The 22,927-nt window shown below is 37.6% G+C and overlaps 1 protein-coding gene across 9 annotated transcripts in view; it reads right to left on the reverse strand.

Moving 5' to 3' along the window:
* LOC150102845 (nuclear distribution protein nudE-like 1-B) overlaps nt 1-22,927 on the reverse strand; it is a 303,402-nt gene that overhangs the window by 115,137 nt on the left and 165,338 nt on the right. For all 9 annotated transcript variants that reach the window (XM_090398534.1, XM_090398535.1, XM_090398533.1 and 6 more), the window contains one exon: nt 3,819-3,864. In XM_090398534.1, coding sequence (XP_090254660.1) covers nt 3,819-3,864 — 46 coding nt within the window. The remainder of the gene's footprint in view (nt 1-3,818; nt 3,865-22,927) is intronic.

Below are 22,927 nucleotides of genomic sequence, written 5' to 3' on the forward strand. Positions count from 1 at the left end.
AATTGGAAAGTAGGGCCAACATCAGAATTCCTGATTAGCACATGTATTGGATAGCAAATCCAAATACCAAAGCAAATACAAATATAACAGACTCTTGAATAATCTGCTTCTGTACTCACAAACTATCCTAATCTTGACAGATATGGATGCATTAAACTAACTCTCCTTTAGGAAACTTCCATCCATAGACAATCTCAGACAAACAACCAATAACATGCAATCAAATCCACTAGGTACCATGATTTAGGATTGTAGGCCTTCCCTTTCCTTTATTTCTCTACTTCAACCTTACTCACTCATACAGCACCTGTGGACACATACCTGTACTAGGGTACTGTACCACTGATGATGTCAATTTAACTTTGGAAAAATACCATATGTAATAATTAAATCTATTAGCTATTACATCTTCTATGTTGTAATTTTGTAAAAGGTCAAGATGATAACACTCAATATATGAGCCTGAAAACCAGAAAGAAATAATTATAAACCATGTCCATGTATTCTCCTTTAAACAGTAACTAAGCTGCTCAGAATTTTTTGCTATATGGAATGTGGGGAGAGAACACAAGGGGCATTCAATGAAGTTAGGTTTGTTTGTAGTTAAGAAAGAAATAAAAGCTAGATTTTTCTCCCACAGAGCAGAGAGTGAGTGGAATAGTTTAAGGGAGGGTATGATAGCTGGTTTGGAAGATGTACAGCCTTCTTCAACGAGTCCTTGACTCCCTGGAAGTCTCAGATAATAATAACCAATATGACTACATTGCCACCAATTGAGTGACCATATTGTTTTGACCTGGGGGGGGGGGGTGACTAAACATGAGGAATTTTCAGTTAAGAGGGATATATGTTGAATAACAGGACTAGTAAGTATCACAAACTTAAGAGACTGCTTGGAGCAGTGCCATGGCATGCAAAACTGCAAGGAATGGATGTTGATAGTGCATAGGAAGCGGTAAAGGAGTATTTGAGAGAAGTAATATCTGTATACCTAGAGTCAGGAGGATAAATCAAGTGGAAGTTAAAGGAATGAATACCATTATCAAGCAGAAGCTACAAAAAGTGAAAAATTTGTGTGTGTGTGTGGGGGGGGAGGAATTCAGTAAGATGACTAGCAAGCACATGAGCAATATGAAGCACAGGCCAGAAGCTTAACCAGTATAAGAAAAACAAAATCAGGGTATGAGTTATTAGAAGTACAGATCAAAGATAACCCCAAAGCGTTCTATCAGTATGTTGCAAGTTAAATGAAGATTAATTTTAACGAATGCCATGACAGGGTAATATAATAATAGAATTACTAAGTGGGCACTTTGCAAGAGCAGAAATCCAGGTAGAAATATTGTAGTAATAAGAGAGGCAAGAGCTTATATGAAAATAGAGGTAAATGAACTGGAGGAACATAGGATATTACAGAACCTTTATGTGAATACAGCTATGGAATTAGTGTTACACCAGCTCGAGTTTTACGAGAAGGTGCTAGAGAAGTGGCAACACTTTTGACCACATTGTTTAATTTAAGACTTGGCTTTGTCTCCCAAGGAGATGAAAGATGAGAAAGATGCAACAAATTATTAACTGATCAGCATATCATGATTGTAGTCAAGGTATGGTATTGGAGAAGCTGGTCAAGAGCAAAATACAGAAATGGGATACTAAATTAGGAGCAACATGGTTTTGACAAATGTAAGAAAGCTAAACAGTGTGTAAAACTAGCTAAACAAAAGTCAAGGGAGGACTTTGGCAAGAATATAGAAAATAAATATCAAGAAGGTGGCAAAATATTCTGGAGGTTGTTGAAGAAGCTTAGGAATGGAGGAAAGAGTGCTGTAAAAGGAGTTAGAGATGATAAAGGTGACATGAAAACAGGAGAAAAAGATATCCTTGAAGTATGGAGTAATTACTTTGAAAAACTGCTAAATGAAACAAGCAGTGATGACAGCACAGTGATAAAAAACACTGACAGGCATGAAGTCAGGAATACATATCCATACTTGAAGTAGAAAAAGCCATCAAAGGCTTGAAATGTGGAAAGGCAGCAGGAGTAGATGATATTCGACCAGAAATGCTGAAGTATGGTGGTATAAAAGTTTTACAGTGGCTGCACTGCATAGTTCAGAAAGCCTGGATAGAGGGACGAATTCTCGATGATTGGAGTAGAGCTCTCATAGTACCCATATATAAAAAGGGAAATAAAACTGAATGTGAGAATTACAGAGGTATTTCCCTACTGAGTGTTCCTGGCAAGATCTATGCAAGTATACTTGAGAAACAGTTGAGAAGAATTGTGGAAGAAAAGCTTGGTGAAGAACAAGCTGGATTCAGGCCAAATAGAGGCTGTCAGGATCAGATCTTCACTTTACGACAAATAGTCGAGAAAGCATGGGAATATAACAAAGATCTGTATTTAAGTTTTGTCGATTTGGAAAAGGCATATGACAAGGTGCCAAGAGAGAAGCTATTCAATATGCTGCAGTTATATGGTGTCAATGGGGCATTATATCAAGCAATACTTAGTCTTTATTTGAGTTGTAAGTCATCAGTTAGAATTGAAGGAAGTACAGGAAGATGGTTTAATGTTAAATCTGGTGTGAGACAAGGATGTACATTATCCCCTCTGTTATTCATTATCTATATGGATCACATTATGAAGGAAAGTGGTAATAAACCTGATATCAAAATTGGAGATGTTAATGTCAGCTCTTTGCTTTATGCGGATGATGTTATACTTCTAAATAAATCCGCTACAAGTCTGCAAGATTCTCTGACTAAATTGAATAGCTGTTGTAATAGATATGGTATGAAGGTCAGCAATAAAAAGACAAAGACAATGAAAATAGGCAGAATCATTGAAAATGCCAACTGTGTTGTGAATGGATAACCTGTGGAACAAGTAAAACATTTCAGCTACTTAGGCACAGTTTTTACTGAAGATGGTAAATTAAATATAGAAATAGACAACAGAATCAGCAAACCTGGTATGGTGGGAAGTCAATTGAATAAATTCATATGGAATAAGAGAGAAATTAATCGCAACACTAAATTAGCTGTATACAAGACAGTGTTCAAACCAGTTTTAACTTATGGATCTGAGAGCTGGGTCAGAAGTAAAACACTTGACCAAAGACTAGAGACCGCAGATATGAGAGTCCTGAGAAAGATTAGAGGCATGAACAGATGGCGTCAATGGCAATATCATATTAAAAATGAGGACATTAGGAAAGAACTTGACATTGTCAGCATCTAGGAATGCATTAGCAGAGCTAATCTCAGGTGGTATGGTCACTTAAATAGAATGGGAGAGGAAAGATTAGCAAAACAAGTGTTCTCTGTCAGGTTGGCAGGAAAATGACCCAGAGGAAGACCAAGATATAAGTGGATTGATACGGTACAAAGTGCCTTAGACGATAGAAATTTAAGATCTGATAATGTTGGAGTTTTCACAAGTAACAGACTGATTTGGAGGAAAATTGTAGATAGGAAGTTAGTAATGATGTAATTTTTTCATGTAGTACTGCATGTACACCCCTTGAGGGTACATGGCAGGAATATGATGATGATATGCTACCTCTACTCAAGACAAAGAGCATATGTAATGCTGTTCTTCATAATACACTATATCTCATTTGGTTAATATTCTTCACCTATGTAATATCAAAAGAATACATTTTAAATAATTTTTATTTGAATACACTAATATACTTACCTGGTTTTGAAAGAGCATAAATTATATACTCTACACACACATAAACAAACACACACAAAGTGATATCAACAATATATATTTTTAATTATTTTAATATATTAATGTGCTTTACCTGGTTTAATCGAGCTTCAAAATCTTCCAAGGATGACACCATTGCCCTAGCAAACATCATATCATATTATTAAGATTTATATAAATCATGTTATGCATCCAAACTTCATCAGTGTACTGCATTTCACTCTTTGTTAATTTGAATATACAATTATTAAATACAACATATTATTAATAACTGCACATATAAAGAACAATCCATTAAGCTACTACAACCATAAAGTTTATAAATTCAGAGATATTTCTCTTAAAATTGACTGATTTAGTATGAGTTTAGAAACTTTGTTTAGAACCAAAGTTACTACACCTGGATAAAGCCTGATTTGTCTTTTTATTATGTATTATTTATTATTTTTTTGGATAAAAATATTGCATCAGAAACTTATTTCTGCATCTAGTCCTACAGAACTGTTTTTTTTAACTAAGGAAGAAGTGGACGAATTTTTCAAGTCATTAGCGAAGACAGCTAACATAAAGAAAATGGAAAAGCTGGTTCTTGTTGGAGAGCTAAACTGTGTGTGTGGGGGGGGGGAGTTGGAAATGAACCCTAGGGACAATAGAGAAATATTTTGCAAAAAATTACAGAAAAAGGAAAAACAAATAATGGTGACTGATGGCTGGATTATCTGTTAGGACATGGACTATTCCTTACTAATATTAACAAATTATTCCAGACAAATAATCACAGGAATACCTATGCAAAGATAAAAATTCTTCCTCTAGAGCAAACATAGAACAAATTACTAGATATGGCACGTGAAAATTTATGTCAGAGTAAGAGAAAATAATCAAGAAAAAAAATTTCTCTAGAGATTCTCTGAGTACAGGGGCAAATCCTGATTAAATTACATCTCAAAATGGAAAGAATATTTAACTGATGTCTTCTAATCTATCCCTCCCTTGTGAGGGAGTTTGTCCAGTGTGATATGTGTGGGATATATGCTTTCCCAAAAAAGGCTGGAGTTCGGATGGAAAACGATAGTGGTGGAAGAATGTGCAGAAAGTGTAAGGAAAGTGAGGAAGTGAAGTATGTGTCAGGTCGTGAGATTGTTGTGGTTGAAGAAAGCCAGAATGCGAGTGAAAATAGTGGCTTGATAGGGAATTGCGATGTTGTACAAGATGGCAATGAGAGCAATGATCAAAGAGAGAGAGAGAGAGAGTAAAAGCAACTATACAGAGAGAAAATGGTTTAAATGATGAAAAAAATTAGGAATTATTTGTAAGGAATGACTAGGTTACGCAGAGCAATACACAGTGCGCAGCAGCAGTTGGAGCACCTGCAAAATTCTTTCCAGTGCGCCTCGGCTAACGGAAATAAACAAGTGTTTGAAAGGAAAAATAAGCATAAGAGTGGGAGAGTTTCATTATTAAGAGGAGTGATAATGGGAGTTTAACTAAATTGTACTTATCGGGTGTGAAATTTAAGGATGTAAGTGAGAGTATTAGAGCACAAAAAACAGAGGGTGAAAGAATTGATGGTTGTGGCGGGTACGAATGAATTGAAAGGAGATAAATTTTTTATGAGAGAGGATTTGAAAGTATTGTTAAAGGTAGCAAAAGAAAAGAGTGACAGAGTTAGGATGGTGAGTCTCTTCCCGTGGTACGACAGAGAGGAGTTTAGAAGGAGAGCCATAATGACTTTATGCGCAGGTTATGCAGACAGTGTGGTGTGGAATTCGTGGACATGTGGAATGAGTTTGATGGGCAAAAGGATTTATACAAGATGGATGGCCTGCAATTGAATGGATTTGGTGTGCAGAGACTGGAAAATGTGCTGCTGAATGAAGTGAAAATGGATGTGCAGAACCAGGGAAATTAGAACTACCAAGGAGGGGAAGTGGATATGCGGACATCAGTGAGACAGTTGAGTGTAAGAATGTATATAATGTACCCGAGCCAGTACTAAGGACAACTAATTGGAATGGGATAGTTAGAATAACGCATCAAGATAGGGGTGGGACAAAGGGACCTCTGCAATTCATGTATACTAATGACAGGAGTATTAGGAACAAGAGGGAAGAATTTTTGGCCTTGGTTGGCTCTTCCTGGCCACAGGTTATTGGCATTAGTGAAACATGGCTGACGGAAGATGATATAGTCAGTGGTTATAGTGTGTATAGGAGGGACAGAGACAATAAAATGGGGGGGGGGAGTGTTATTGATGATAGCTGATGAACTGCAGCCAAGGAGAGTTAAAGTTGTATTGCAGGGTAGTGAAAAGAGCTCATTTGAGGCTATTTGGTGTGAGATTGAGACTGGCAGAACAAAATATACAGTTGGGTGCTGCTATAGACCAGGTGATGGAATAGATGGTGGAGATAGTATGCAAAAACAAATTGATGAAATGAGTGGAAGGAGGGTAATTATTATGGGTTATTTCAACTATGGTAACATTGATTGGAAGGAGGAGAGGACACATGTGAGGAAGGAAATGGATTTTATTCAATTAAGGGATAACTATCTGAGACAGCATGTAATTGAAAATACTAGGGGTTTGAGAGTGCTTGACCTGGTAATAGCATCTGAGAATTTGACTAATGAATATGACCATGTTGCCACCTACTGATGAGAGTGGTCATAAGGTCTTAACCTGGGAGGTGGCTAAAGGTGTGGAATTTTCGATTAAGACAGGGTATATGTGGAATTACCGTGCTGGCAAGTATGACAAGCTTAAGAGATTGCTTGGTTCGGTGCCGTGGCATGTAAAACTGCAAGGGCTCGATGTCGATAGAGCATGGGAAGTGGTCAAGGAGCATTTACAGGAGATTATGGCTGATTGTAGGGTCCAAATATAAAACAAGTAGGGGTTAAATGGATGAATAACACCATTAAGCTTGAGCTGCAAAAAAAGAAACAATTGTGGAGGGAATTTAAAGAGAAAGGTGACCTGCAGGCACACGAACGCTATAAAGTGCAGGCCAGAAGGGTAATGAGTGTGGTAAAAAAAGCATAAGTGGATTATGAAAGGAAACTAGCTATGCAAGCTAAAGAGAATCCCAAACAGTTCTTTCAATACGCTGCAAGCAAAAAAAAAAAAAAACTGTACACGGCAGAATGATTTTAAGGAATGCCAATGGTAAGGAGGTCACTGAATCAGTCAATATAGTGGAATTACTGAGCGAGCACTTTGCAAGAGTATATCATCCAGGTGGTGACATTGAAAGAATGAAGGAACCATTAGTTTATATGGGAATTGTGATGAATGAAGTGGAGGTGAATAGTCTATTACAGAACCTTAATGTGAATACATCTGTGGGATTGGATGGTATACCGGCACGGGTCTTACGTGAAGCGGCTAAAGAATTATCAGTGCCCTTGACCATGTTGTTTAATCTGAGTCTCGGGTCTGGTTTAGTCCCGAAGGTGTGAAAGAGGGGAAAATAGTTCCACTGCACAAAGGAGGATCCAAGACTACTGTTGCAAATTACTGACTGATCAGCATATCAGGAGTTGCTGTCAAGGTCTTGGAGAAAGTAGTCAAGGGAAAAATACAGGAATGGATTGATGAAAATGAGATACTGTACGGGGGACAGCATGGCTTTGTCAAGGGTAGATCGTGCCTCAGTAACTTGCTCAAGTTTTATAACTGAACTGGATAAAGGTAATGGGTTTACAGTGATACTGCTGGACCTGGCTAAGGCATTTGACAGGATGCCACATGGAATTCTAATCCATAAACTGCAACATATGGGAATGGATATAAGGTTGGTGAGATGGATAGGTGGGTGGTTGATGGAGAGATATCAGAGAGTAGTTTATTCAGGAGTAGAGTCCAAAAGATGGCCTGTGACTAGTGGTGTGCTGCAGGGTTCTGTTCTTGGACCACTGCTGTATAATTTGTTCATTAACGATATAGGGAAGGATCTAAGAGGTACAGTTCATTTGTTAACTGTTGATGCAAAGTTGGGTAAGGCAATAGTGAATGCAGATGTCAAAATCTTGCAGGATGATTTGGATAGATTGGAGGTCTGAGCTAAGGAGATTGGATGTCAATTTAATGTGACAAAATGTAAAGTTATGCATTTTTGGGTGAAAAGATTAGCAGCAGTATACTGCATTGGTGGAACTGTACTCCAGGAGATTGATAAGGTCAGGGACTTGGGAGTGTTGGTGGGTAGGGAGTTGAAGTTTAGGGGACACATTGCAAAAGTGGCTAAATCAGCTCATCAACTCACTTGGTTGTTGAAAAATACTTTGGCAAGCAGAGACAAGCAAGTTATTGTTCCTCTGTACCGAGCCTTGATAGTACCTCATCTCAACTACTGTGCCCAGATTTGGTCACCTAGGTTTTTTCTTGATGGGGAGGAGGTGGAAAGGATCCAGAGGCGAGTGACCAAGATGATAGCAGATCTATGGAATGAACCTTATGAGAACAGGTTGAAGATTTGTGGGTTGCAGAAATTGGTTGATAGGCAGAGAAGGGGAGATATGATTTAGACATTCAAATTGCTAAAGGGTTTCTATAGGATTAATTCAGAGGATAGTTTTGAGATCAGGACCTGTGGTGAAAGAACTAGGGGACATCTATGGAAGCTAGACAACAGTGTGGTTAGCAAGGGTGTTAGAGCTGGGTTCTTTACTTTTAGAGTGGTGAATGAGTAGAATAAGCTGCTAGTCTGTTGTGGGTGCTGTGACAGCGAGTGAGTTCAAGGTATGATAGATACTGTGAGAATGTCAAATAGTTGTGTGGACATGATGTTTAGGGCCTCCCTCGATGAGTCTAAGGACTCCCTGGAGTCGCCCGTAATAATAATAATAATAAACGTAAAAAAGTGACCACCAAAACAAAAACTGGTCTCAGCACCTTACATGGAATTCAAGCAATCTCTGCATTAATTAAATTTAATGACTCTCTAACAAATTGCATCTTAAGGGTGCTCAAAGTCTTATTATTATTATCATCAACAGAGACCTCCATGGAGTCAAGGGACTCATCGTGGGAAGTCCCACTCTCACATGCACAACTCATCATACCTTGATTTAAATGCATTCACTGTTCCTGCACTCACCACACTCTCAGGCAATGCATTCCAATTACCTACTATTCTCCATGTAAAAAATCTACTCCTCACCCCCCTTGCTCACACCCACCCTATACAGCTTCCAGGGATGGCCTCTTGTTCTCCCCATGCCCAGATACTCTATGAAAAATCTCATCCATGCTAATCTGGTAATTACTCCTTACTAATTTGTACGTCATGATCATGTCTCCTTTTCCTTCTATCCACTAGGCTCTGTAATTTGCATTCTCTCAATCTGTCTTCATATTCCACATTCCAGAGAACAGAAACCAACAGCCAATCATCTCTGAACCCTGTCCAACATCTCATCGTCCTTTAGAAAACCTGGCAACCAAAGCTATTCACAGTAATCGATATGCAGCCTGATCAAAGTCTTGTGCAATCAAAACATTCATACGTCTACAAACCAGTGTTCTCTGCATTATTCCCGTAATCTGCTGTGTTGTCCTCACAACTATAGCAAAAGGTTCATGAAATTTCAAGTTCCTATCCACCAATAATCCCCAAATCTTTCATCTAAAACAAACAAAACTGGAAAAGATCCTTAATACGGTCCAATATAACTTGCACATGAATTCTAAGTTTTTAGAAAAATGGGGCTTATCAAATGGCTTAGTAATGTTAAATAAATTTGCAGGGTAATTCCTAGCAATGCGTCCTTCTTCTGAACAACTATAATGTTTAAATTTCTTTCTTTCACCAAAATTTTGTTCCCAAAAATCAACCTTTAAACTTTCCATGGGTGTGTATACACCCACCACCCATCCATCCGTATACTGAGACTGCCAAAACAGTTAAGATAGCTAAGCGGTAAGGAAGATAACTGCTCTTAGTTCTGAATTCAAACCTTCAATTGATCAGTATATCTATATCTGATACATATATTTGATAAGTATGGGATCAGTGTGTGTGTATGTATATATATATATATATATATATACACACTGATCCCATACACAAGATGGTCTAAGGCCCTATTAGCACATTAGTGCTGGGTCCAGGTGAAAACTCAGAAGTTTATTTATTTATTTTTTAAAGAGTTGTGAGTTTTAGTTATTTGGAAATACTTCTTGCTGCAGACTGTTCCAGAGGAAGATGGAATAAAAGAGGAAGAGGATAAGCAGGTACATTTTTGCACTTGCAGAGCAAATTGGCACTTGGCAGCTGCTGCTCTTGTATTTTATATATCGATTCTGTTTAACTATGTTAAGCTTCTCCCTTTCATTAAAATTCTTCTGCTGTGAAACCTGATTATTAAAACTTTTCTAATTTAGACAATTTTCTGCCATTGATTTCAGGAGTATTCATTTTTCACTGAACTGAACAGATTTTAGTAAATTTGGATTCAGACTCTGAATTAACGATTCTTCCATCTGAACAACTTGCAATACTTTCTCAATACTAGTAACACCAACTCTATGAAAAATGCTCATTTCCATGCATCAAACCATTCTAAACTGCAAGAAAAGTGTAAGAATGTGATTCTCTTATTAGAATCACATTCATCAATCCTAAACCTATATATATAAGAATCTGTTAATTTAACACAAAACCAATGAACAGATTCTTTATTGGTCTGAAAACAAGAATGAATTTTCCCAAGGTTAAGACCCATATCATCCTTCTTAGAGAAATCATTAATTAAAATATTCTTCGACTCAGTACATCCCATTGCTTTTATTTATTTATTTATTATTTTTTTTTTGAATCTCCTGGACTTCGAACAAAATGTTTAGCATTCATTTGAAGTTTTGAATTCAAAACTAAGAGAAACTATCTTCCTTACCATTTAGCCATCTTAACTGTTTCTTCTGGTTCCCATCTGCCATACGGCCGCGGGAGGGTAGCTAAATGCTACCATTCTAGGGAGAGATGATTATGAGCAAGGTGGTTTCCCGTTGCCTTCCTTGCCGTAAGTATTTATGACTGTAACCTGTGTGTTCACGGGGCCGGTTTGCCTGCTTGCGGGATGAAAAACCCCAGATAAACTGGCAGAAAAAACCCTGCTGCCCACGCCCAAGACCGGCTAACTTGGCTATGGCTGAGGAAGATCCTTAAGCTCCTCACGTCGTGGACAGGAATCGAACCTAGGACACTCCTTCCCCAGGCATGTGGTTGCGAAGCGCAAAGCCACTAGGCTAACCGCGCGGAACTGTTTCAGCAGTCTAAAAAAAAAAAAGATTTCAACATTCTCACTTGGATGATCAGCTGTAAAAGTATAGTATGATTAAAATTTATGCTTTTAGAAAATTCTTCATTTTTTAAGTGTGAGACAGCAGTCTCCAATCAGATGTGTGCTGATTCATTATGCTATTTTTATGCACCAAAATTAATGTTTGATGAGTCAATTTATTAATTATTTATTGAATAATCTCAGCAAGATCAATTAAATCCTGTCATCAGCTGTGCAATTGTAAAAAGATATATTTAATGGTGTTTGCTCTTTTTGAAATAATTGTATACACAACATAAATCCATGTGTCTCTTAGTTGCAATGTCTGTCCTATCAACTGCGATAATAATTCTCTCCTTTGTGTTATTTCAAAGTAATATTAAATCTTTAATAATAGAATCTGGTCTTCACACATCTAAATACCAAGAAGAAAATAATTTCATAATTTCAAAATATACTATTTTACAGAAATATATACAATATGCAAAGATTAACTTAAATGACAAGTATTTCAATCTGATTAAAAGGAAGGAGGCAAGCTAGCCTCAATAGGTGCCGGTCCCAAGCCCGGATAAAGGCGAGGGTTGATGTCAGGAAGGGCATCCGGTCGTAAAACTTCAGTGCCAACTCAAACTATGATTATGAGTCTAAGAGAAAATGATATAAGGGCTAGGGCGTACCCCTTAAGCGACGCACAGCCACATCGCCCTACAGCTGTGAGAAGTGGACGAGGGCTACCACATCAAGGGCGGGTGCGGTTAAAGAAGCGAGCCCAGCAGGTGGAGAGGATGTTGCGAGTGGGAACACTGAATGTTGGAAGCATGACTGGAAAGGGAAGAGAGGTGGCAGACATGATGAGGAAGAGGAAGTTGGACATTTTATGTGTGCAGGAGACAAGGTGGAAAGGGGGAAAGGCAAAGGAACTGGGAGATGGATATAAATTGTTCTACTCTGGAGCGAATAACGAGGGAAGAAATGGTGTAGGAATTGTGGTGTGTGGCAGAATGAAGGGTGAAGTACTGGACGTGGGTAGAAGGAACGACAGGATCATGCGAATGAAATTGGGTCTTGGAGAAGAGCGGGTGGTCGTATTATGTGTATATGCCCCGCAAGTTGGTTGTACAGCAGAGGAAAAAGATGAGTTCTGGAACGTGTTAGATGAAGAAATGAGGGAATTGGAAGAAAATGAGATGGTGATTGTCGGAGGAGACTTGAACGGGCACATAGGAAGACAGAATAGAGACTGTGAAAGGGTGCATGGTGGCCACGGAGTGGGAATGATGAACCAGGAAGGAGAGAGGGTTGTGGACTTTGCAGTAGCGTTTGATCTGGCAATTGTGAACTCGTTTTTCTTCAAGAGGGAAGAACATTTGATAACATTTAGAAGTGGTAACAACAGCTCACAAATTGACTACATTTTGACTAGAAGAAAACATCTTAAGGTTGTGACAAATTGTAAGGTAATTCCAACAGATCAAGTAGCACAACAACACCGACTGCTGTGCGCAGACTTTAAATTAAGATCGAAGATAAGAACTTCTGGTTGCCATGGGATGAAGACAATTAAGTGGTTTCGCTTAAAAGAAGAGAGTGTGAGGAATCATTTTAGGGAGAGAGTGTTAGAGAGGATTTTGGATGGACTGGAAAGTGTACAAGATTGGTGGAAACATAATTCAAAAGTAATCCTGAGCTGTGCAATCGAGGTGCTTGGTGAGACATCTGGAAAGATTAGAGAGCAGAAGGAGGGTTGGTGGTGGAATAATGATGTACAAGTGGCAGTGACAGCTAAGAGGAAGGCAAAGCAGAAGTGGGATGAGTCAAGAGTGGAAGAGGACAGAGAGGTGTACAAAGAGAGAAAGCAAGAAGCCAAGAGAGTTGTGGCATAGGCGAAGGCCATGGCATATCAAGATCTGTATGATCAATTAGAAACAAAGGAAGGACAGAGAAAAATTTACCAACTAGCGAAATGTAGAAATAAAGCAGCTAAGGACATCTTACATGTGAGGCAGATCAAAGATGCTGAAGGAAGAGTATTATGGAGGGATGTGGACATAAGAAACAGATGGAAAATATACTTTGAGGGACTTCTGAATGAGGAAAATGCAAGGACTCACAGAGGAGATGGGCAGCCTTCTGAGGGGATGGTGCAGAACATCAGTAGAATGGAAGTGACGGAGGCCATGAAGAGGATGAGGAATGGAAAAGCGGTGGGCCCCGACAGAATTCCAGTGGAGGCATGGAAGGCACTGGGGGAAGAGGGAATTGACCTGCTGTGGGACCTGTTCATGAAAGTTTGCCAACAGGAAAATATACCCGAGGAATGGAGGGAGAGTACTCTTGTTCCCATCTACAAGGGTAAAGGGGATGCACAAGACTGTAAAAATTACAGAGGAATAAAGTTGATGTCCCACACAATGAAGATCCTAGAAAGGGTTCTTGATGGTAGATTGAGGGAGGAGGTGGAGATTGCAAAGGAACAATTTGGCTTCATGCCTGGTAGATCAACAACAGATGCTATCTTTGGGTTACGACAGATGATGGAAAAATATCGAGAGAAACAAAGGGAGCTACATCTGGTATTTATTGATCTGGAGAAAGCATACGATAGAGTGCCAAGGCAAGAAGTCTGGAGGTGTCTGAGGGAGAAGAAGGTGCCGGAGAAATATGTCAGGTTGGTGCAGGAAATGTACAGAAATGTGAAGACAAGTGTTCGGACCTGTTTGGGACAGACAGAAAGTTTTGAAGTAACAGTTGGCTTGCATCAAGTCTGTTTCTGTTTAATATTGTGATGGAGGTGGTAACAGAGGAGGTGAGAGAAGATGCACCTTGGACAATGTTGTATGCAGATGACATCTTGCTGTGTGTAGATACAAGAGAAGAAGCAGAAACTAAACTGGAAAGATGGAGAAAAGTACTGGAAGAGAGAGGTATGAGACTGAGCAGAAGTAAGACAGAGTATATGTGTTACGCAGTGGGCGGTGGCCAGGAGACAGACCTGGAGCTGGAAGGAAATGTCATCAGGAAGGTGAGAGACTTTAGATACTTAGGTTCGACAGTGGAAGAAGATGGAGGAGGTGAGAAGGAAGTGGGATGCAGGATACAAGCAGGTTGGAGGAACTGGAGGGAGATGGCTGGAGTGTTATGTGATAAGAGGGTGCCGATCAATCTGAAAGGCAAAATTTATAGGACAGTAGTGAGGCCAGCTATGACATATGCTATAGAAACTGTGGCCCTGAGGAAAAATAACATCAGCAGGATGGAAGTAGCAGAGATGAGAATGCTTAGGTGGATGTGCGGTGTGACCAGAAAGGATCATCTGAGAAATGACTATGTCAGGGGAACAGTGAAAGTTACGAACTTAGGAGCGAAAATACAGGAGGCAAGGTTGAGATGGTTTGGTCATGTGATGAGGAGGGAGGACGAATATGTGGGAAGAAGGGTCATGCAGATGGATGTGCAAGGAAGGCAGAAGCGTGGGCGGCCAAAGAAGAGATGGAGGGAGCTGGTAGAAGAGGACTTGAAGATGAAGAACTTGGATGTGGTGACAGCCCAAGACAGGAAGGTGTGGAGGAGACTCATAACAAACAGTGACCCCACTTAAGTGGGAGAAGCTGCAGAAGAAGAAGAAGATTTCAATCTGATTAAAAATAAATAAATAAGAAAATCCAACTGGGGTCCAATTAAGCTAGCTGTTTAAACAAAGATAATTTGAGGTATTCTAATATGCACTGATGCATTCAAACATTTATAGTTTGAATGCATCAGTGCTTTGAATAAAAGTAAGAAAACAATTCTCTTTCTTTTTAGAAGTAAAAACATTTTTATCCTGCTGAGAAGAGAAGGAAATGCTAACCATTCTCACTTTCTATAATGAACTGATTGAAGCTCACAACTTATTTATTCTACAAGAAAGACAATTATTAAAGATCAAATTTTCAATTTGAAATATACATTCTCCAGAACAGCTGTATATTCATTACTGTTCTACCATAACATATGATAATTTTAAACATTTCACTTTTTAAATCTCCTAATTTCTCTAACAGCTTTTCACTTTCCATATGAAAGACTTCATAAAATATCAAGTTCCAAAGTTCTCCCAATTCCCTAACAGTTGTTTTCCTATTTATTATCATAACATAACTTTTAAATGGCTTTTTTTTTTTTTTAATGCAAAACATTTCAAACAGAATTCTCCATTATTAAGGTCCAAGTAAGCTACTCATGTTCTTTTCACTCATGTATGCTCCAGGATGTGTGATACTTCTGGTTTCTGTTTCAAGTCATGAAACTAGAGCAAATGACTCCATTACTTTTCATCATCATGGCACTGTACCGAAAAATGGGAAATAGATACACTTTGACCAAGTTTTTCATATCATGGTTACTTACTTATAAACAAAATCTAACATAAGTTAATAAAACGGTAAATGGTTTGTTTGTTTGGGATTTACGGCCAAAGAAATAAGGCTATAGGACCAGTGTACTATGTGTATAAACTTCATACATGCTTTACTGGCTGAACTGCTTGTGTTTCATAATGAAAAGCTTGAGTTTCTAGGAGGGAAAAAATACACCCTGCCATCTCTGTATGAGACCAGATAATTCACCTTCAGCTAAAAAGTCCTTATAAATGTTTTTTGCACTTTATAAGTCTTCTTCTTCCCTTCACATATTAGGCCAAGTGGCCTGTTATGGGGCTATCCTTAGCCTTTCTAAGCCGTACCCATCCCAAGGATAAGGTGTCCTATGTCTGTAGATGAGTGTGTTCACAGGGCTGGTTTGCCTGCTTACGGGAGAAAAAACCACAGATAAACTAGGGAGAAAAACCCTGCAGTCCATGCCCAAGACCAGCTAACTTGGTTATGTCTGAGAAAGATCCCTAAGCTTCTCACGTCAGTGACGGGAATCAAACCCAGGACACTCCTTTCCCAGGCATACGGTTGCAAAGCACATAGCCACTCAGTTAACCGCACAGATTTTATAATAGTGAAATCTAAAATTATGATATGTTTCTAATAACATTGTTTATCATTCGTTTCAAAAATCACATTATATATAAAGCGATATAAGCAATAATACAGATGCTTATACTGCTGCAATTAAATGCTTTATAAAATTCATTACTGTATAAAGAAATTATAGGAATGTTTCATTCTATATTTCCTTTATTTATAAAGATTTAAATTAACAAACATTTTGAAATAAACAGCAAAGAATCCAAAACATAAACAACAGATATGCCAAAAACAAAAGCATAAATGCAGCATTTGGCAGTGTCTTTTGTTTTATGGCATTACATGTAGACATTGCAAAACAATTTGTTTACAATTTGGTTCACTGTGGACAACATTTAAGGACTGTTAAAAAAAAGTGAGTTTTTACCAATATTAGTATTTAAATAATGTATGAAAAATTTCAACTAAATGCCGAGCTAAGATTTTCCTCTGCTAGCAAAAGCAGAAACTCACTTACCATTGAATAATAATGGAAGTGACTTGATACATCAAATCAGGTGAGCACCCTCTAGTTTCCAGAATAGTAACCAAAGAGTTCACATGCAGGAATTGTTAATGCAAAAGTATCACGAACATCATACTCAATATACTAAATAAAAAAAAAAAAATTAAAAGGAAAGTAATGAAAAATAGGGAAAAATTATTACTGCTGTGAATTGACGATATGAATCCAAACAACATTTCTGTAACTCAAACAGTAATCAAGGACAAGGCAAAGTTCTTGTTTAATGAAATAAATGAAGAAGAAAAGAATCATTAGTAACACCAATCTCATTTAAATATATTATAATTTTGTGGGTGCTTGGAATCTACCCCTTCATAAAACGAGTCCTTACTGTAATTGCATTTTCCTTATGGTATAATTACATTAAACAAAAACACATAATTATAAATAGAAAATTAAAGTTTATGCAATTTTAATTAAATAAAACAGTGCACATCTATCTGTAACACACACAGATAGTCTACAATATTAATACTTGAGACAGAAAAAACTATCAAAAGCCTGTAATATGGAAAGGCAGTTGAAGAAGATAGTATTTGACCACAAATAATGAAATATGGAAGTATACAATTTTTCAGTCACACTATAATTTGTAGTGTAACTGTAGTGTAATGATAATTGATCAGAAGGGAAGTAAAACTGAATGTGAGAATTACAGAGGAATTTTTCTACTAACTGTTCCAAATAAGATTTATGCAAGCATACTTGAAAAGAGGTTAAAAAAAATGGAAGTGGAAGAGAAACTTAGCAAAGAACAAGTTAGGTTCAGGTCATATAACAAGATGGGAATTTAAGTACTGCAGATTTTGAAAAGGCATACAGCAGCAGCATGCCAACAGAGAAACTTTTTGAAATGTTGCAATTATGTGAGGTAAATGAAAATTTATACAGGTTTCCCTCACTTTACATGATTAATTGGTTCTACGAAATAATTGTGTAACACGAAATTGCATAAAGTGAGTTGAATTTAGCATGGTGAGATAGGGATAGGGTTTCTTCAGAAGGATTAAAAAAATGAAAACTTTACACCTGTGAGCAAAAGAAATTTTAATGAATGGTGAAAATGATTTTTATAAACGACAAAATTGTCATTTCACTGAGAGTGAACACTTGCTAAGCCAAATAACCATGTTCCTGAATTACACTTAGAAATTTTGCTGGAAAGTTCTCAGCAGCAACAACATCAGCTCCTGCAGCCTCACCAGTCAGCTTGAGATAATGGAATCCATGTCGCACCTTGAAACGTTCAAACCACCCAGCACTTGCAGCAAAAGATTGCATATTGGATCAGGATCTATAGCATTCAAACCATCAAACAAACTTTTCACTTTAGCCTGGATAATCAATGTGGATAACAGAACAACACGTTGATTTTCATGTTCAATCCATTGGGCCAACATCCTTTCCAATTTCTCCATAATTGGTGCCCTTATCTGTGTTATCTTAGTTGTCGACATTCTCATTGCATTTTTACAACTTTCTTTTATTTTCTCTGCTTGATTTCTTATTGTTCTTAAAGTTAATTCTGAAATTCCTGTAGCTCAGTCACTATGTAGACTGTGCACTCATTATGTTCATACCTCTTTATAACTTCTAATTTTTCCTCCAGTGTTATAGCTTTTCTCTGTTCTTGAGTCTTGGAAGTATTTTGATTACAATTACCTCTTTTTCCATAATGTTTGCATTGCAGAAGACTCCAACAATGGAGCTTACTAGTTCTACACTTCTGTGAGACTGACATGCAGCACGATGCCGCCATGTCAAAGTGTTGCACACACAAAGTCATGTGACCACGCACACAGTGACTGTGAAATAGCTACTGGTTGCGATTTTTTAAATGAGCTTTTTAAAAATCGTGTTATAGTGAAAACTCGTAAAGTGAGATCTCATATAACGAAGGATACCTGTACAAAGTAGTTCATAGTCAATATTTAAGCTACAAGTCAGCAATTAGAAATGAAGGAAGTACAGGAAAGTGGTTTGATACAAAATCAGATGTGAAAGAAGGGTGCACTCTACCTTCACTCTTATTCATCATCTACATAGCTCATGTTGCGAAAAACAGTGAAATTAAACCTGATATTAGAATCAGAGATATCAAGCTCAGCTCTTTGCTTTATGCTGCTGCTGATGATGATGATATATTACTAAACAAATCTAATACAAATCTTGAGAATTCTTTAAGTAAACTACATAGCAGCAGTAACAAATTTGGTATGAAAATCAGCAATAAAAGGACCAAAATTATGAAATAGGCAGGGTAAAGAAAGCATCAGCTGCATTTTCAACGGAGAACCTAGAAACAAGTAAAATATTTCAGTTATTTATGCACAGTTTTTAGTGAAGATGCAAATTAAATACAGAAATAGACAACAGAATAAACAAAACCAGTTTGGTGGGGAGTCATTTGAATAAATTTATACGGAATAAGAGAAAAATTAGACAAAACACCAAACCAGCAGTTTAAGAGTGTTCAAAAACCAATTTTAACTTAAAACTGGTTTGACTTATGGGTTAGACATAAAATGTTGGATCAACGATATTGGGAAGGACATTGTTAGCATTCAAGAATGTCTGAGGAGAGCTTGGCCTCACACCTTTCCTCTTCCATTCGTGGGAGAGGAAGGGCTAGCAAAACAGGCACGTGATCCCAAGATGGCTGGAAAAAGACCCAGGTGAAGACCAAGATTTATGTGGACTGATACAATCAGAAGTATCCTAAGAGACAAGTAAATTTTGTAGCGCTGGCAAGTGACAGACTAACTGATTTGGAGGAAAAGTGGTATTGATAATACATTAGTAACCATACAAATCACAAATCTGCCCAGCTATCGAATACTGTTCTCACATTTGGAGTGGGGGTCCTAAAAGCTCCCTTAAAACGCTTGACTCAATACAGAGGAGAACAATTAGACTGATAAATGATACATCTCTTACCAACTCACTCCCCCCACTTTCACATAGACATTTAGTCTCTGCAATTTGTATATTCTATAAATATTTTCACGGAAAATGCTCATCTGACACAGCATCAATAATTCCCCCCACTCTGTACAAAATCCATTGGAACACGTACAGCCACCATCCAACATCCCTTCACAGAACACCTTGAAACCCACAGAACAAGTTTCTTTTCCTCCTCCTTCATCCCTGCTACTGCTGAACTGTAGAACAGTCTTCCCCCTGATGTATTTCCCAAGGAATACAATATACAGGCTTTTAATGTCAACAAGTTTCTCCTTTCCCATCCAACTACCCATATACGGTACTAAAGTACAATAGGTTGACCAGCCAACCTCTCGTATATGGTCCCAACATAAAAAAAACAAAAAAAAAACTTAATCATACAGTGCTCTTATAGTAACCTCTACTTTCCTTGATGGCATGACAGGAAAACAATAATACTGAATATGCACTTTTTTTTTTTAATTCAAAATTAGTTCCAGCTTTTTTGGAAATTCAATGATTAAATGAGTGCCAAGTAAAGTGATTAATGTCTGTCGGCATGCCAACCTGGTTGACCGAGTGGTTAGTGTATCTGCTCTCCAGTCAAAAAGCTGTGGGTTCAAAACCTGCTATTAGCATGGATGTTTGTGATTGTCTGTGAAAATATACTATGGTGGTGTCCAGTAGATGGCATTGGTGTAGATGCTGATGGTAGTTGCAGTTCGCTGTAGTTGGTGGATTGAGTGGTGGAGACAGAGAGCTGTGGAATGGGTGTCCTCCCTCTATGAGTCTTTGGACTCCTTGGAGGTGTCACATGGTAATAATAGCAATATCTCCAATGAAACATGAGTACCTCAAGAAGAATTTGTCAAACATTTGAACATCTCATGTTTGTCAAAACTGTCAGTTTCTCATGATATATAATATAAGAAAATATGTTTCACATTATTGTTCATCAACTGGTGCATTTTGTGATTTGATGTTTTCCATTGTTTACACTCAGTTTTGACAAGCATGAGATGCTTTTAAGAGATGCATAGAACAAGATTTTTTGGATAGCAAATACTCTGCATCTTATTATATATTATTACTGCAAATCTCAATACATAATTATAACATAGTAAAATAAATAATGTATTTTTTTTTTTTTTAGATAGGAATTACTGCCCTAAACCATAGTGATGTTTTCTCCCTGGTGCAGGATGCCAGAGTGCATAGAGGATTTGAAATTGGAAGTGATCACAATTGAGTCTTGAGCAAAACAAAATTGAATTTCATATCGAAAAGAACAACATGTAAGAAAGTTTAAAGTGAATAAAAGTTGAGCAGAAATCTCAGATGTAAACCGAAGACTAAAATACACAAACATTTTTCAATAAAAAATGAAAGAGTTTGAGAACAGGAACCAAACATTAGAGTCAGCAGCGAATCCTGAAGAAAACATTGATTGATTCAGCCAGAGAGGCATGTGGTGAGGTTGTCTGTAAGGATAGAAAAATCAGAACTACATGGTGGAAGTTAAAGAGGCAGTGAAAAAAAAGAAAGCATATCAAAAGTTCCTGGGAAATAAGTCAGCTTGTGCTCTTAGTGAATACAGAGACAAATGTAAGAAAGCTAAACACTCTGTAAGACTAGCTAAACAAAAGTCATGGGAGGACTTTGGTAAGACCATAGAAAATAAATATCAAGAAAGTGGCAAGATATTCTGGAGGTTGTTGAAGAAGCTCAGAAATGGAGGAAAGAGCGCTGTAAAAGGAATGAGAGATGATAAAGGTGACATGAACACAGAAGAAAAAGATATCCTTGAAGTATGGAGTAATTACTTTGAAAAATTGCTAAATGAAACAAGCAGTGATGACAGCACAGTGATAAAAAAAAAAAACTCTGACCAGGCATGCAGTCAGGAATACATATCCATACTTGAAGTAGAAAATGTCATCAAAAGCCTGAAATGTGGAAAGGTAGCAGGAGTAGATGATATTCGACCAGAAATGGTCAAGTATGGAGGTATAAAAGTCTTACGGTGGCTACAGTGCATAGTTCAGAAGGTCTGGACAGAGGGACGAATTCCAGATGATTGCAGTAGTTCTCATAGTACCCATATATAAAAAGGAAAATAAAACTGAATGTGAGAATTACAGAGATATTTCCCTACCGAGTGTTCCTGGTAAGATTTATGCTAGTATACTTCAGAAATGGCTGAGAAGGATTGCCGACGAGAAGCTTGGTGAAGAACAAGCTGGATTCAGGCCAAATAGAGGCTGTCAGGATCAGATTTTCACTTTACGACAGATAGTTGAGAAATCATTGGAATATAACAAAGATCTGTACTTCAGTTTTGTAGATCCGGAAAAACCTCAGAATGTTTTGACAAAAGTGCAGTGTTAAATGAAGTCAGGAATATTGGAACATATGAACTCCATAAATGACCATATAAGACTACCACCATTAAAAGCTTTACATAATTCCAAGCTAAAACAGCTCCTCTTAGATGCAAATGCTGTAATTACAGCCATCACAACCAACAGTATAAAGGAAACAAATCAGATCCTATACAGCACAGCCTATATCATTACAGTGAAGCTTGGTTGCAAACCGCAAGAGCTGAGAATACAACAATCTGCACCGTGGAAAATCCGGTTGGAACGAAAAGTCAACAAACTTTGAGCTGATCTGAGCAAACTTAAAGAATTTTAAAGAAGGACAGCTGAAAAATAATAACATCAAAAACAAACTGATCAACACATAATTTGCCCAATCAAGACAATTGCTGAAGTTACCGAAGAGCTAAAACAAAGAATTATAGCAAATGCACAGAAAATTAAAAGATATGAAGCAAGAATAAACCAATGACTATTAACATGTTCGCTGCCACGCTACTCAGTCATAGTTTGTTCCCGCATGCCAAGCGCTTTCACGTCTTCAAGTCACTACGAGTAATCTCGTATCACTCCCATCTTCAAGGTTACTACGAGTAATCTCGTAGCCGGCTTATCAGATAGAATTTTGTTTCATACGCCAACTACGAGTAATCTCGTATCACTTCCATCTATATATTTCATGTGCTGATGCCAGTGTTTATTGCGTCTAGTTCAGTTTTAGTTTCTAGTCTCTAAGAACCTTCAATTTCGCCATGGCCAGTAAAAGAAAACTTACTGATATAGAAGTAGAAGCTTATGCTAATATGAGCAATGATGAATTTCATGAAATATTTGGTTTCGATTCCGAAGATGATCATACAGATGACTCTAGCGGTGACTCCGATGATGAAGAAACATTTGAAGATGAAGTTAGCAACCAGCCAAATACATCAACATCAACTTATTGGGAAAATTCAGAAGAAGAGCCCCCACAATTTGACTTTGTTGAAACTGCAGGTTTTAAAATTGACACTGGAAATTTCAGTATCAAAAAGTTAGTTGAACTTTTCTGAAGATTTTCTCACAA

Source organism: Typopeltis vanoorti, chromosome 9 (genome assembly GCF_054136105.1).
Source record: "Typopeltis vanoorti isolate ZY-2024b chromosome 9, IOZ_Tvanoo_1.0, whole genome shotgun sequence".
Taxonomy (NCBI): domain Eukaryota; kingdom Metazoa; phylum Arthropoda; class Arachnida; order Uropygi; family Thelyphonidae; genus Typopeltis; species Typopeltis vanoorti.